The 15,768-nt window shown below is 38.8% G+C and overlaps 1 protein-coding gene and 1 long non-coding RNA gene across 3 annotated transcripts; one reads left to right on the forward strand and one right to left on the reverse strand.

Moving 5' to 3' along the window:
• Positions 1 to 2,415: 2,415 nt before the first annotated feature.
• Positions 2,416 to 7,832, reverse strand: abraa (actin binding Rho activating protein a). Its single transcript, XM_008408294.3, has 2 exons — positions 6,799 to 7,832; positions 2,416 to 4,051 (listed from the first exon to the last, which is right to left on the reverse strand). Exons 1-2 carry the CDS (start codon positions 7,438 to 7,440, stop codon positions 3,614 to 3,616), a joined length of 1,080 nt encoding a protein of 359 aa, XP_008406516.1. The 5' UTR covers positions 7,441 to 7,832; the 3' UTR covers positions 2,416 to 3,613.
• A 105-nt stretch (positions 7,833 to 7,937) lies between these two features.
• On the forward strand, positions 7,938 to 13,672 carry LOC145551612 (uncharacterized). Of its 2 annotated transcripts, none has more exons than XR_014087480.1 (2): positions 7,938 to 9,571; positions 12,546 to 13,672. It is a non-coding gene; the product is annotated as an uncharacterized LOC145551612 (long non-coding RNA). The 2 variants fall into 2 exon arrangements; XR_014087479.1 differs by having other exon boundaries at positions 7,938 to 8,047.
• Positions 13,673 to 15,768: the final 2,096 nt, after the last annotated feature.

Genomic DNA, 15,768 nt, shown 5'->3' on the forward strand with positions numbered 1-15,768 from the left:
GCTTTCCACTCATTCCATCAGAGCGGCTCCCTCCCTCCATCTGCCTTTGTGGCAGATGTTGGGACTCCCTGGTGGTCAAACCAATCAGCTTGTATTAACGTCTCTCTTATCACACACACACACACGCACGCACACGCACACACACACACACACACACACACACACACACACACACACACACACACACACACACACACACACACACAGTAGCGTGACAGGAAGCCAGGTCGCTCTAAAGCACAGACAGAGGACACGCTCACACCGTAAGCTCAAGTGCAGGCGTGACTTGCATGCACAAAACACAGAAAGATAAATTCACACAGAGGAATTGGACTAAGCAACAGGAGGCCCTCTAATGGAGCAAAGGCAAATTGAAACATAAATCATTTCCTCCACAGGAGAAATTACATCTTCAAACAACACCGCATAGCCGTGTGCGTCTGCACGGAGGAGGGAGCTGCGCTCACACCGAGACGCTCTGCTTCATCACTGCCTGCTTTTCTTGCAGCCTAAAACCTTTATTTCACATAAAGAAAGGGGAAACTTGAATGCTTTTTTATGCATTTTCTAGTATTCAGATCTACGTAATTCTTCCAGCGGTAAATATTTTTCTTTTATGGATTTTGGTGGAAAAAAAATCTGTAAATAAATCAGCTGCGATGTATTTGTAACAAAAATTTAAAAAAGCAGCAAAGGTCAAATGAAGTGTTTGATTTGACTTTCAGTAGAGAAGGATTGTAGTAACAAAAGATGGATTTTTCCATCAGAATCTGGACGGACCGTTTTAACATCAGAGAGGCTTCAGAGGGTTTCCTGCAGGATCCAACAGAACCTGAAGGTTCTGCAGTAAACGTCTAGAAAACTGAACATCACACAGCTTTTAAAGGCCACAACATATTCTTCCATTTGAGCCGCAATATAAGTAATAACGCAGCTGGAGTGTCTTATTAGTATTTGTGGGTAAAATCAATACTTTCACCTGTTACACAATAGCTGACGCCTGTTGAAAATGGTCAGTGAGCTGAAGCAGAGAGTCCCAGATATTTCCAAAACCTCCACAAAGCACTGACCTCTGACCCCCTTCACAGACCCACACACACTGCTGCAAGGCAGGTGGCATTGTTTATTCACTATTCAATAATTATGACAGTCATTTAGCATAACTGATGCATTATACTGCCTGATTTTAAATGGCAGCCTGCAATCTGAAAAACACCGAGTCCTCCTCTCTCCTACGGCAGCAGCTGATTATTTGTGAGATGTTTTGTCATTGGGGGTTTAACTCTGAGGCTGAAGTGTGTGGAGTAAGATGTACTTTTGTATTAAAGGATCTAAAGAAACAGAAATAAGCATATTGTCTAGAATGATAGAAAAAATAACATTGACAATGATTATTTTAAAGAAGGATAAGATATGGTGTTGTTTGGAAGTGTTTAATAAATCCATGTAAGTGGACTAAACTTCATAAAGTGCAATTCAACAAACTATTTTAACCCATTAGCTAAGAAAATAACAATCACAGTAGTTACTTTGGGTCAATTTAGTCGCGTAGGAAACACTTCTGGCTTGTTTAGAAACCAGTTTCTGGCTGCCATGTCAAGAAATTCTGCTCGTGAAAATTACGTTTCTACTTTCTTTCATTGTTACCTGTGAAAGGTAATACCAGTGGATCCAGTTTGGGATGTAAAACAACTGAAAGAAGCCCTTGCAGCACATGAATCAGGGACCTCTTGTAGCTCTACTGCCACATTCAAGATGGCGGCGATGAAACGTAGAACTCAGTGAGGCTTCCACATATTCATGTCTATGATTTTACCACATCAGCTTCAGCCACATATGAGCCTCTGAAGATTTCCGTCATATGGTAAGAATTTAAAGCTGCTTTCAAACGCTGGCCAGAAGTTTGATGATGCAGAAATGAACTTCGACATCAATGTTGATATTTTTGCTTTAGCTAGTCCACCTAAACTGTCTGGATTTTGTTTTAGGAGTATTTATCAGACACAGTAAATGTACATTTTGTAAGAGTCTTCACAAAATACTGATAATGATTGTTGCTAAAACGTTGTGAATGGGAATTGCAGAAAAGGCACCGAGTGCAGAAAAGTGTGGCTGTTTCATTACCTGCATGCTTAGAGCGTGACTTCTGCTGTGTCGTGTGTGAAAGGTGTGTGAAAACGAACGAGCCTGAACCACAGGCCCGTGGTTAACGGGCCAACTCGTGTTGAAATGTCTGAGGCCGTGGTTCCCAGCGGAGAAATGAGGTTTCTGGTTGAGGATCGGTGTCTGCCTCAAGAGAAGGAGGTCTAATATCACAATGTCTATTCATAAGTTGGATAATCTGGACTCACTGCAGTGGTGCAGAAAGAGCTGGACCCAAAAAGTGAAAGTTACCATTTCTTGATCAACAGAAGGTCAATCTCTCTCAGAATTTATTTACTACCATGTAACACCAAACACAACATGTGACATACGACCTTTCACAATAAATGCACGTTTTTTTAAAGTTCCTTCTGTAAGAAGACTTCCACACTTTCACTTTGAAAGAAGAAAATTGTTCACACATTTTAAAATATTTCAAGTTAAAGTTTTACTCAACTTTAGATCGTTCTCAGAGTGGATGTACTAAATCTAAACATTAAGTAAAACATTTCAATTTACGACTATTTTAAACCATGTGGCAAAAATATTTAAGATTCCTTTTACTGTTTGTCAAATATCTGGTTGCCGTTCAGAGGTTTGCTGCATTGATTCACTGCTGTAAACACACTAAATATTAAATATTTATTTATAAAACAATTTAACACAATAGTTTAAGTTAGCCTCTACAACCTACATTAATCTGTTTTTGTCAAATACATTCGCAAAATATGAAATGTTCATCAAATCCTATTCAAAATACACTAAACATTTTTAATGTGTTTTTCATAATTAAAATCATGTCGCTAGAAAAAGCTCTAAATACTCTTGGATTTATTTTGATATATCTCTACTATTAGCTCTTTTACTGTATTTTCCTTCTGATGGCACATTCAGTTTTCTTCTTTTGTTTCAGACAAAATATGTTTAAACATCAGAAATAAATGTTCACTTCTAACTCCTGTGCTAACAGAAAAGTCGTGGTAAACAAATCATTTTGCTCTTGGTTATGAATATTTTTCTCGTCCCACTGGTTGCTTGTTCTCTTGTTTTTAAAACCTGTTTGAAATAAAATAAATAAGTAAAATAATATAATAATAAGTAATAATAATAAGTAAAACACGGACTGGATGTGATTTCTTTACAGATCATGAAGTTCTGCTTCTTCAGCTGCAATCAGAGGAAAGTCGCAGCATAACTGGCATATTGTTGGATTTCCAAGTCCTCTAGCATGTAGCATAGCTAGCAAGGCACACATAGTTAGCATGCTAAAGATAGCTACCCTTCATCTCAGCATATATATGAGAACTAATGAGGCACAGGGAAATGTGTGTGTGTGTGTGTGTGTTTCCAGAAACTGGTCTGTATTTTGTTCAGTCTTGTATCTCTGTGCTCCGTCTGTTTACTATGTTTGAACTCTATAAATGCTTTATTTATGTTTCATGAAAGAGCTGAATAATGAGCTTTTCTGTCCTCAGTCTCTCAGTGTGATAATAACATCGTCATCCTGTCCTTTCCACAGCATTTCCCCCTCAAAGTCCAGCATCTTGTGTTTGCGGCAGCGCAGAAGAATCCCCACCACCTTGTCTGAAATCTTCACGTAGCGATCGAAGAGTCTTCCAAAGCTGATGATAGTCCGACCCTCCTTGTCTTTGAAGCCCATGTCCTGGATGATCCAGACCATTTCCTCCATCTCTCTGTGGATGTGCTTGTGGGCCCGGTCTCCTCTCTCAGCGGTTTTGGAGCCGTCTTTGGGCCGACCGTAGCCAGAATCCCCTTTGCGGAGACGCTGAGACATCGCAAAGTCGTAGTCAAACTCCTCGCTGAACGGGTTGAGCTTCTGGCCCTCCATGTGCTGCTCGGACCACTGCTGCCAGCGGCTTTTGATGTCACCCATGGAGGCAATCTTAATCTGCAGATAAAAAGTAGAGTTAAAACTGACAATTCATAACATATTTATAAAGACAGTCATGAATCTTAAAAGTCAAAATTAGACTTTTCTCTTGTTGCGTTTGTTACAAATGTGCACAAAATTGTGTCAATATTCCACTAATGTAAAAAAACATAATAAGAAGAAACAAAAAAATCCCACAAGAATAAGTTTGTTCACCAGATAAGTCATAAAAAACATCAAAAACATGATCCTCCAACTGCTTCCTGTTGTCTTCTTCTTGGTTTTCACCAGCAGTAACATCTGTCATGTGACTCGTGATCTGAAAAATGGCTTCCATTCCAGTTCCGCCGCAAATGGTGCAATTTCTACACATCCAAAAATAACACCCCGTTCTAGCACCAAAACATTAGATCTAAATGTTGCTTGAAATCATGTTGTGATAAAATATATTGTTTGAAAATCTATTTTCCATTAAGAAAATAGATTTTTGAAATGCCAGTTTGCTCAATTATTATACTATAAGTGGAAATGCAGCTTCTGTTTGTGATCAGTTTTGGTTTTTACCCAAAAACTGATCATTTTTTCCTCCTTTCAATGTGTGGAAAACTTTGGCATCAACCATTTTCCATCGGCTTGTGACGGTTATAATTTGAGATTAATGACCTTTAGTCTTGAAATAAACTCCAGCTCACTTCTTGAAATAGATATCCAGCTTGACATTTGCTTTGACCGTTCGCTTGCATACTGTGAAGTTTTGGAAAATGTTTTCTGAGTAAACCAAAATGCTCAGAATTACATGGTGCAATCTTTGGAAAATCTCTGGTTCTGTGAAGTCGTTCTGCAGGTGATCCTGCAGTACAAACACAATATACATTTAAAAAAGTAGAGCATACACTCATCCACATTAGATTAAGTATTTTCAATGAAATATCAGGATATTTTTTAGCGTTCAGACATCCTCGAAGTCTTCTCTTTCTTTTCCCTCGGCTCATCTGGCCTCCTGATTGCCGCCTTTAGATCCCTTTGGTAGTTGCATTGTGAAAAGTAAAGTCAGGTCTTTGCTACAGGGTTTCCCTCAAACCATATGGACTTTATAAAACCATGATTAAACGTCTGTATAAATGATATGGTTTGCAGCAGTTGCAGTTCTTTTTTTATTAGAGCTAATTTATGAATGTTAATATTGAGTTCTCAGCATTATTGCATGTTCATTTTTTATAAATGAAATGAAAAGGGTTTAAAATAACATTTAATATCAGTCGGATCAGTTAGGATGTGATCCTGTAAATAAAGAGGAGTTTAAAAAATAACATTGATTACTACAGTAAAGTTTTACATAATCAATGTTATTTTATTTACACTTCATATAGTTATAAATACTCTATTTAGATTAAATTAGGTTAACACTGAAATATTAACACCACATTTTCTACTGTGAACCTTTGAATTTGCTGCTTTTGTCCTTCATCATCACTGACAACCAATGGAAACAGTCGGATCCACGCAGGAAACTTGGTCAGTTATATTTATCTTACTTTCCTTTCCTGGTTTACATTAAATCTTCCCAGTTTCGTTTGTGTCACCAAATAGAAAATGCAACTTTCTCATATATTTTTTTTCAAAGTGTGTGTTTTACGCCCCTGTCCTCCAATGATCCCTCTGCTCTGTTTTGCTCTGGCTGTTCCACCTGAAGGTCATCAGGTTGGAAAACACGTTGCAGAATGTGACGATATTTATTGACATATATTCCATTGCACCGCAGACGCGGCGTGTGTGTGTGTGTGTGTGTGTGTGTGTGTCTTTTTACAACCCGGACGTTGTCCCTGGTGACTCCTTGGATATGCCACGGGGTCCTCAGCCTTTTATGGCAGACATGTTAGTATTAGAGTTATGCAACTGTTGTTCTGTTTGCCGTCCGTGGAGGATTTGGATTCTTCAGGTCACTTTAAGGCCTGTGATCATGTCATAATAAGGCTTTTACTTTTTTCTGCATCTTATTCAGACATACGACACATTTACTGTTCGGGAAACTTTCCATTCCTCTTATGGAAAAAAGTTTATCGTTGAATAAGAATCTAATGAAATTAAATCAATCAAAGCCTGTTATAGGAACAACCAGTGGGATATTTTCTTTAAACGATAAACAGATGAAGAATCAACTTGAAAACTATTTTCAATAAAAGGTTTTCAGCATTTCGCAAGCAGATGTAATTTGTGGAAAGGGAAGTAATTATAAATGTAGTTATATTTTGGGCTGGTAATAATAATAAACAAATGAAAAAATATTATTTTCACCCCCACTACCCATCTGTTCGAATGCCAAAGCAGCTAAGCAGTAATCAGGTCCCATTTGTTCAGGTCATCGCTGATGAAGGTGCAGATATTATTACATTTAGAACCTAAACGTTGATATTCCTTCATGGTTTTAATCATATTTGTTCTGTTTGTTTACATGTCAGAAATCTGTAATCCACACAAAACTTCGGATAAACTATTGGACTATTCAACAAAATAAGCAAATAACTCAAGTTTACTGATATTTACATAATTCTTAACCATGTTTTTATGTTCTATTATTTAATATTCCCTGGAGAAACTAATCTATGATTTTTAAAAACTGCTGAATGACTGAGATGAAGGCGGCTTAAAAAGCTCAAACAATCTGAACATGTAAGATCATCTGTTGATTTTTCAGGGCTCCTTTACGATCCTCATAGATGTTTTTCATGTTCTATTTGTTCATGTCTGTGCTTTAAGCTCTTTACCTTTGGCCTGTTGGCTCGTGCTTTAACTAGGCCTTCACTTTGTTCGGCCTTGGAGTCGCTGTTGTCGCTGAGTCCCCCGTCCTCCCCCAGTCCGCTGTCCTCTGTCTCCACGCTGCTGCTTCTGGAGCTCAGTTTCTTCTCCTGGAGCATCATCTTCCTGTCCTGGATGTTCCCACCTGGTCCTGCAGCTTCCGCGCTCTGCAGCGCCCTCATCTGACGGCGCCGTGTTGGCGACTCATTGCCCAGAAACGGCTTGCTCTCTTCGGGACCGGACTCCATTTTGTCACGGATTTCGTTTATGACGTTGCTGCTGCTGCACTCGCTGCGTTTCAGCTGGACAGTCCTGGTGACGGAGCAGGTCCGGATTTTGTTTTCTTTGCCATCCCCGGGTTCTGCTTTGATTACTCGTGGAGTAACGCTGAGTTTTACCACGTGGCTTTGGTCTTTTTTGCCTTCCTCCTCTACAGATGAAGGCATCCAGCCAGTTGGGATTGAATCCTGTTGGCCTGCATGTTCGCTGGCCCATCCTTGCCAACTCTTAGCCAGGTTCGCCACCATCGCAGCGCATTTGATTCTGCGCTGAGCCCGTTTAAATGGCTGCGGTTCCTGCGGTGAAACGGCGGCGGCGTCTCCTCTACTCATTCTGACACGATGGTTTCCAAATATTTGTGTTTAATCAATATTTCGCTTAGATAAAGTCTTGTAATTGCTGTTGCTGTTTCTTCCAGTGATTATATAAAAAAACAATTTCATACAAGATGTTAGCACAACACGATCTGCTTGAAATGCTGTCAAAATTTTGAAATCAAAGTTTGCAAAAGGTTTTCTCCTGCTGAAAAAGTGAAAAAATTCAAGGAAAACTTTCCGATCTCAAAATTTGAACAAAACTTTGCTGACGATCTTGCCGGCTGCTCAGCCTTTAAAAGACTCCACAGATGTCTGCAGAAACATCCAGAGGCTTCCGGATCCTCCGGCGGGTCGGCGGGGGAGCTGCTGGTGTGAAGGATGCGCAGGGCAGGCGGTGCTGGTCGGCTGCAGCCCCCCTGGCACCGCCACCACCTTTAAATAGGAACCGGTCGTAAAGGAAGTGATGCAGCCTCCACGTGTCTTGTTGCTGACAGACACACACACACACACACACACACAGTTACTGAGGAGTGGAATTTCTCCCGCTGGAGTTCAGGGAACAGGTGGTTTTAGTAACTCCCTGATTTCTGTCCTTATGCATCAATGGGATGAATCACAAACTGTCCTGTGAGTTGACCTGCTATACACAACAGCATGACATCACCTGCGTCCAGCTCTGATTATTTAGGGACACGATCTCACACAAAGACATGATGCACGTTTAGTTGAACTAGATGTGCTGTGTGAATTCCTAACATGTTGGTCACATACATAGAAAGCAGGACGAATGTTCCTCTACATGTCTGCATGTACAGCAGAGGCTATTTCAGTCTGTGTCCATACGACAATCTGCCTATCGACAGGACGCGACCAAAACAATCATGGTGTCACTGAGTGTCTAGTACAAGTAAAGATTTGATCAATTTATCGTTTGCTGACTTGAATTTCCAAATATTAACTTTGCTCAAAAGGTAAGCAGACAATTTGAAGACCAAGCTAAAACACAGTATGTATTAAAAATATTACTTGCATCCTTAAAGCATCAAGTTGAACTTTTCTAGAAGAAGGAAAAGAAAGAAGGAGGAGGAGGAGGTGGAGGAGAGTCTAATGTTGGTTAGACTAATAATAAATAGTTTCCTCCTGGTATCAAGATGTTGATCTGGAGTCTTTAATATCTCCGAGAAGATCATTTGATCATTTTCCACAAATTTAGCTTATGCACTTTGTGATAATATTTGATTAGTTACTTTTATTGTATGCAAAACATTTCTGCTGGTCAGAAGTCGGAGGTGTTTATACACTGTTTCCCTGCTGCAGCACATAAAATTTCAATTGATCACTGATTAACAGGTTTTACTGATGTGTAGTTTTATGGATGAAATGTGTTAAAGCAGGGAAACATCTGAACACATGCAGGGCAGGAAACATTGTTTCACAGCATAAAATATCATCAGAAACATGGAAACAACTGCAATGCAAAGCAATGAACATCAATTTTTCAGAACATTTCCACAGTGATTTACTCTAATAGAGCTTGATTGTTATCATTACTGCAACTTTTTATGATTAAGATAAAACATAATAACCCAGGATTGTAATAATAAATTGTAATACTCTGTAAAAAGTGGACTTTTTTATTCAGTGATGAACATGGTGTATCCACAGATTAGAGTTTAAAACAATTTAATAAGATTGAATGAGATAAACAAATAGGCTAATAGATATTTAGTCCATAAAAAGGCCATTAACTGCTTATCGCTTAGCAGAATCACATCATGATCCTGGTAATTTGATAAGACAAAAATAGAAATCAAGCAGCGCATGTTGAGAATTATTCAATTTTTTAGATTTGACTTCCCTGAAACATTTTCCAATGAAATATGAAGCTGAAGTTGTCTTCTAAGAGTCTAAAGACAAAAATACCCGAATGAGGGGCCCTGTTGTTGTCATATCTGGTCTCTGACATATGCGTGTGTGTGTGTGTGTGTGTGTGTGTGTGTGTGTGTGTGTGTGCCAGCGTTGGGTTTCCAGCCTCACACCAGCTGCTGCTTCACATGCACGCTGCTGCTGCAGCTGCTGCAGCATGCTGCGCGCTGCAGGCTTCAACAGGAATAGATACGGCCGGCATTAGGAAGCCATGAGAAAGGTGTGAGAACGTCGTCTAATGACTGGAGTGTTTCTGCTTGAGTTAACCAAAGAAGAGGCTTTTTATGTATGCAGATTGTGTCAGGCTGAATAATAATAATCCAACACATTTTGATGAGAAAACTTTGCGTTACTTTGATAAAGTTTGTTAGCAAGGGAAGAAACAGAGAGGCGAGAGTTGATCGACGTTAATTTTGCTAGCTTAATTTTAACTTGCGCGAATAGATTCACTGTAAAAACACAACTTAACATGACTGCAAAATAAGGTTTGCATAATATTTTAGTATTTTTTGCCTAAAAATGACCAGAATCAAAGCCAAGTATAAACAGTATAAAATAAAATTGGAAGAATTAACGTGAACATAAGTTAGTTAAACATCAATTTGTCTGTATTTTAGCTTTTCCTTGAATATGTTTCTACAAATAACATCCGTTTAACACATCTTTACCTTCTTTTAGCTTATTTTAGCCAGTTTTCTCTTGGCCTGGTGTATCTCAGTGTAAAAAGCGGCGGGTCAGGTGGGACGTAACCGGGCCTCCAGAGAAACGGTTACTTATCTCACAGACGTCTTACAGAAGGTTTGGGAGTTCGAGTCAATTTTTTATTTTTTCCTCTATCAAAACAAACTTTCATGTCAGAGTTCAAGAACCACAGTGAGGCTATTTTGAATAACCCACATTTTATCAACCTGTCACTGCTTTATTGACGATCATATCAAGAAAAGCTGAATGTTGTTGTTCCTACTTTATGAAGGAAAAACCAGAAGAGAAAAGGAAACTGAAATTGTTTTTCATGACCTGTGGTTCTGCTAATCTCACACTGCCAGGCCTCCGTGTGGTGAAAAGCTGCTGGTTTACTGAAAGGGAAAACACTCCGTAAAATTATGGCAGAGGCAAATTGTACTTTTAAAGGATCATTACTCATATGGAGTTTTCAAAGAAAGATGTATTTGAAGCTAAGAGCAAAGTCTGAATTTATGAGCCGGACTCACACACTTAATCTCTCAGCTTCTCCCTGCAGAAAGTGAAATTTTCTTTAAATTAACTTGTGACTGAATATATTTTACGACCACATTGCAGTACATTAACTGATGTTTATTATAGGTAAATATATCACATCCCAAAAATATATAATGGAACGAGAACAGGATATAAAATAATCCTGCATAGTAGTTTAGTCTCCTTTGTGATCCAGTGCAGACCTTTCAACTTAATATTGCCTCTCAAATCTATTCACACCCTTTGAACCTGCTGAGATTTTGTCATTGTGACGCTTAAAATTTTACTTTCTTTTTTTGATACAGTAAAATTTCTCTGTGAGCAACATAAAAATAATAAAATAATTGCTAAGTGCTTTGCTTTCTATTTTTGTGCCAGGTCTTTGTTTAAAACAAAGGCATGCTGGCTTCATTTCTTCTTCTATTGTCTCACTCTCACAAATAACAAACATGGTGCCATCTGGTGGCGTTCGCAGGTTTTTTTTATCTGCCATTCTGTGGCGGAGTTACAGCGCCACCAATTGGCCCGGCAGAGCTGCTACAGCTAGGAGCTAAAAGGCTAACTAACCTTTACACTAACTGACCAAAGTTGTGTCCAAACTGTCCTGCTGTTTATTATCCAGCGCGCCGTGTTCAGTTTCTCTACTTATCTTCAATGTGAGCTGAAATATTGAAGAGATTCTTCAGATATTATTTACTAAAACAATGTTTAAACATTTTTAAATCGGTGTTAAGTTAAAACAGTAGTTATGGCTCAAAGTATATGGAGAGCCGTTTGAGCCAAAAATTAAATAAATAAATAAATAATTAAATAAATAAATGGGTGAAATAAATGAAAAATGAGTAAAATAAATCAAAAAATGAAGAAAATGAGTGAAATAAATAAAAACATTTGTTAAATAAATAACTTAGCTTTTTCATTAACCCTATTTTTCATTTCTTTATTTTTCATATGATCAATTTCTCAATTTCCCTTTTTTCATTTATCTATTTTTCATATCTCATTATTTATTTATTTGTTTATTTATTTATTTAATTTTGACTGAAATGGCTCTCCATAAAAGTAAACTGAAAACTGTAATATAAAAAGTGAGGCGTGAGACTGTGACTAAATGAATGAGCATTTTGCACAGCACTACTATTTTGCAAAACAGTTTGTGTATACTTTTCAGAGATTATACACAACATATTTTGTTAAAATTGACATTCAAATACATTTATGAATCTCATTTTAAATATATGTCAAATTTTCCAGTGGAAAGTGAAACATTTTCATAGACTTTCTTTATTGTCATTGCACAAAAACACGACAGTAAATTTGGCAACAAAATGTCATCGCTTGGCTACTGGGGCACACAGAAAACATACCGAGTGTGACTATAAAAACATAGATCTACAAATGTCTTACTGGTGCAAATAAGAAAAAAACTACAATAAATTGCTAAATTTATGTAACTCTAGACAAAATGAAGAGCCCAACATCCTGGTTATTCCACCAAACATGGATTTGAACTCTTCCTGAGTTAAAACATTACTATTGAAGTTTATCTGAGGTCTGAATGCACTGCATCTTTTTTGTTAATTTTCTGCAAATAAATACAAAAATTTCCTTGGAGTTTCAGATACATAGAATGTTCATTTTACTCAAACATATAAATATAAAAAGTAAAATCAGAGAAACTGATCATTTTAGTGGTTTCTTATTTTTTTCAGACAGTTTTAATGTTGAGCAATATGCAAAATATGCTTTATTGTTGCTTCTTTGCTTGAACCATGTTTGTGAAATAAAATAAACAACAATAAATACAATGTCGCTGCACTTATACAACACTTCATCTACTTAATTTATCCCAAAACTGGATAAAGGAGGAGGAAATTAGCAGCTGGAACAATATTTACATTTTGCCGCTCGGATTAGAGTGTTTTCATGCGGCTCGTTCATCTCTTGGTTAATAAGTGTCTAATTGTCTTTTTCAGTATCTGCTGACGCCATCGCTGCAGGAAGGCCAGCCAGAAATGAGATCTCATTACTGGTTGGTTCTTCTGGCTGAGCTGGGAGCCAGGCCTGGCAGAGCGGGACACACACTGCGACAGCAGCGCTGCTGACACACTTACACACATTTTGTGCTACCAGCCCCAACTCTAAAATGGCTTTTCAGAAAACTTTACCCAGCTTTCCAAAGATGCTGCCCACTCCTTCACACCCAAATCCCAGTAAGGAAGGGGATGAAGTGGGATTTTTAGGAAGTACACTGTACATACAGAACGCTCACACAAACAAACACGGACATCCTGTCCAAGTTTCGCAGCAAGAAGACAGATTGGAGTCAGTGTGAGCGTGGTGAGGCGAATGTTTTCTGGCAGTCAGTGATGAAGATGACATCACTGCACAGCCGTGGCGATGAACAATGTGTTCTGATCCGTCTCCACTGAAAAGAGCAACGTCCCTCACTCTTCTCCAAAAGTCCGGTTCGCAGCCCCAACAAACATACAGCGTGCCGTTTTCCTTCAGGCCAGTGAAGATGAGGCTCCTGTGGCACACCAAGAAAACTGGTTTATTATAAATGATAAATGCTCAGATGAAGCTTGAATCCGGGCTGCACAATGGCACAGTTGGTAGAGCTTTTGCCTTGCAGCAAGAAGGTTCTGGGTTTGATTCCCAGCCCCGGTCTTTCTGCATGGAGTCTCCATGTTCTCTCTGTGCATGGTGGGTTTTCTCCAGGTACTCCGGTTTCCTCCCACAGTCCAACAACATGACTGTCAGGTTAATTGGTCTGTCTAAATTGCCCCTAGGTGAGTGTGTGTGTGCATGGTTGTTTGTCCTGTGTGCCTCTGTGTTGCCCTGCGACAGACTGGCGACCTGTCCAGGTGACCTGTCCAGGTGACCCCGCCTCTCGCCCAGAATGTTAGCTGGAGAGGCACCAGCAACCCTCCCGACCCCACTGAGGGACAAGAGTGTCAAGGAAATGGATGGATAGATGGATGGAAGCTTGAAAAAATATGACTGATGTATTGAAATGTCTCTTCAAATTGTTCTCAGGTGTCAGTATTTATCCTGTGTGTTTAATTTCACAACATAAGTGCTCAATAAATTGATTAATTACTCTGAAAATAATTATTCAGGGTATTTGCTGGTGAATATCTTTTGTAATAGTTTCAAATGCATCACAAATTCCTATTAAAAACAAGTCTAGCTGAATCTAGTCGAGCTTTTGGTTTTGGCCAAACATGTTGCAACACATTCTGAAAAAATGTCTGTACTTTGGGACGTGTTTTCAGAAATTCTGTTTATGTAGCTGCAGCTTTATTTAATTATGAATTTTTGTTAATTCATGTTCTCAGATGCAGCTCGCTCTGCACTTCGGCACTTAAGTTTTAATTTTTTACGCACAGCTTCTGTGTCTTTGAATGCATCTGAGGACAAAGTCCGTTTTCTGGTCTCAAACGTTTTCCATTGAAAGGGAGAACAATCTGTGTCTTCGTTAAGATGAAAAGAAAAAATGCACATGAGCTAACATTAACTTATTCCATGACATAAATGAGCCATGCAGAGATATTTTGATCTGCAGAGCCTGGCAGAAATGTCCTGATCTCACCGAGTCCCAGTTTGATGCAACATTTAAGTTGATAAAATCAATAACAGGTTTATGCTAAACACCACAGTAGTTGCTCAATTTTAAATAACCAACTGAATGTTTCTCTATGCCAAATGAAATGTCCAGACTGCAAATGTTTTTGTGAAGGACTCAGAGTGAGACACACTGAGGAACCAGACAGAATCAGGAGTTGCAGCTCCTTTCACAGTTATTGGTGGAACTTAAAACTTAAAAACTAGCAGCTGTGAGAGCTTGATGACCAGACATGGTGGCAGGATACCAGATTCAGCATGTTTGTCATTCTTGAACATAGAAATATTCTAATTTCACTTTACACAGCCTCTGAGATCCTAAACATGTCGCTTATAAGAGGTGTGTGTGTGTGTGTGTGTGTGTGTGTGTGTGCGTGTGTGTGTGTGTGTGTGTGTGTGTGTGTGTGTGTGTGTGGGCCAGATATTCTTGAAAATGTAAAATCTTGACACATCATCATTCATTGTTTTGCATTTATCAATGAGGAGCACAGGTCGCCCTGTGCTTGTTCAGGATAAGTAATTACTTCAAAGTCAATGAATCGTTGTAATTGTCTGAGCTTCTCTGGAGAGATGCTTTTTTCATAACTGGCATAATTTAATTTAAATTCACTAAATTAAATATGTTATTGGACTCAGACTTGATTCAGTCATTTTGTGTGTGAATTAATCTTTTTATCCTGTAAGTTTTGTGAAATAATAAACTGCAGGTAAATTGATTACATGGGGAAAATGGTGGATTTGATCCTCGTGAGTCACATTCCTCTGCTAATTACAGAAGCTACGTTTTAAGGCTTTGTGTAGAAGCAGCAGCAGCTGATTTGGTAGCAAAGCTCTTAATTCTCACCTGGTTTTTACCTGCATAAAGTTTGTTGTTTGGTTTTTCATAAACCTGGAGAGAAAATCTCAGAACTGCTTCACTGAAACACCTGACCAGTCTTCAGACGAACCGCTAGCTGAGACCAAAGTGACGCAACTTTTATCACATGAAGCAGTGAATATGAAACAGCTTGAATATTATAAACTAAGAAAAGTAGCTTAATAAACATAAACACCTAGCGGTAACTAAGGAGTCACTTCTGGAGCTGTTTTATTTCGACCATTAGAATTTACAATCATCAAACGTTTGAACGCTCAGCTTTCCTTTGTGGAGATTCTCACAAGTCAGTGGAAACATTGTTTTTATTACGTCTGAAAAAGAGAATTTGTTCTGCTCTGCTTTTAGTCACCAGCTCCTGTAACAACATGCAGCATCAGCACTCAGGTGACAAAAGACCCAAAAAGTAAAAGCAGTTGGTGATTATTTTGCTTGGCCTGTTTGTGCAGAGCTATGCTTGATAAGTTGTGAATGTTGCAGCACTTAGAGGTTAATCATTGTTATTTTTACCAGCTGAGGGAACAGCGAAGTGGGGCAGCGTCAGATCAGAGCATGAAGCTCCGTCTGCAGGAGAGCGCCAGCCGCAGACAGAAATAAACCTGACAGTTCTGCATTCCTCACTCTGTTCCCTTTCAACTGTGAATATGACACCGCTGAGTCACGCGGGGACGTGTGTGTGTGTGTGTGTGTCTGTGTGT

This window comes from Poecilia reticulata, chromosome 5 (assembly GCF_904066995.2).
Source record: "Poecilia reticulata chromosome 5, P_reticulata-male-v2, whole genome shotgun sequence".
NCBI classification, from domain to species: Eukaryota; Metazoa; Chordata; class Actinopteri; order Cyprinodontiformes; family Poeciliidae; genus Poecilia; species Poecilia reticulata.

What these genes read in the sequence shown, in the direction of transcription:
- abraa (XM_008408294.3), bottom strand. Translation starts at nt 7,440, where the DNA reads ATGAGTAGAGGAGACGCCGCCGCCGTTTCACCGCAGGAACCGCAGCCA. An exon ending in CACGAGCCAACAGGCCAAAG is followed by an intron (nt 4,052 to 6,798) that starts GTAAAGAGCTTA and finishes TTTTATCTGCAG; the next exon opens with ATTAAGATTGCCTCCATGGG.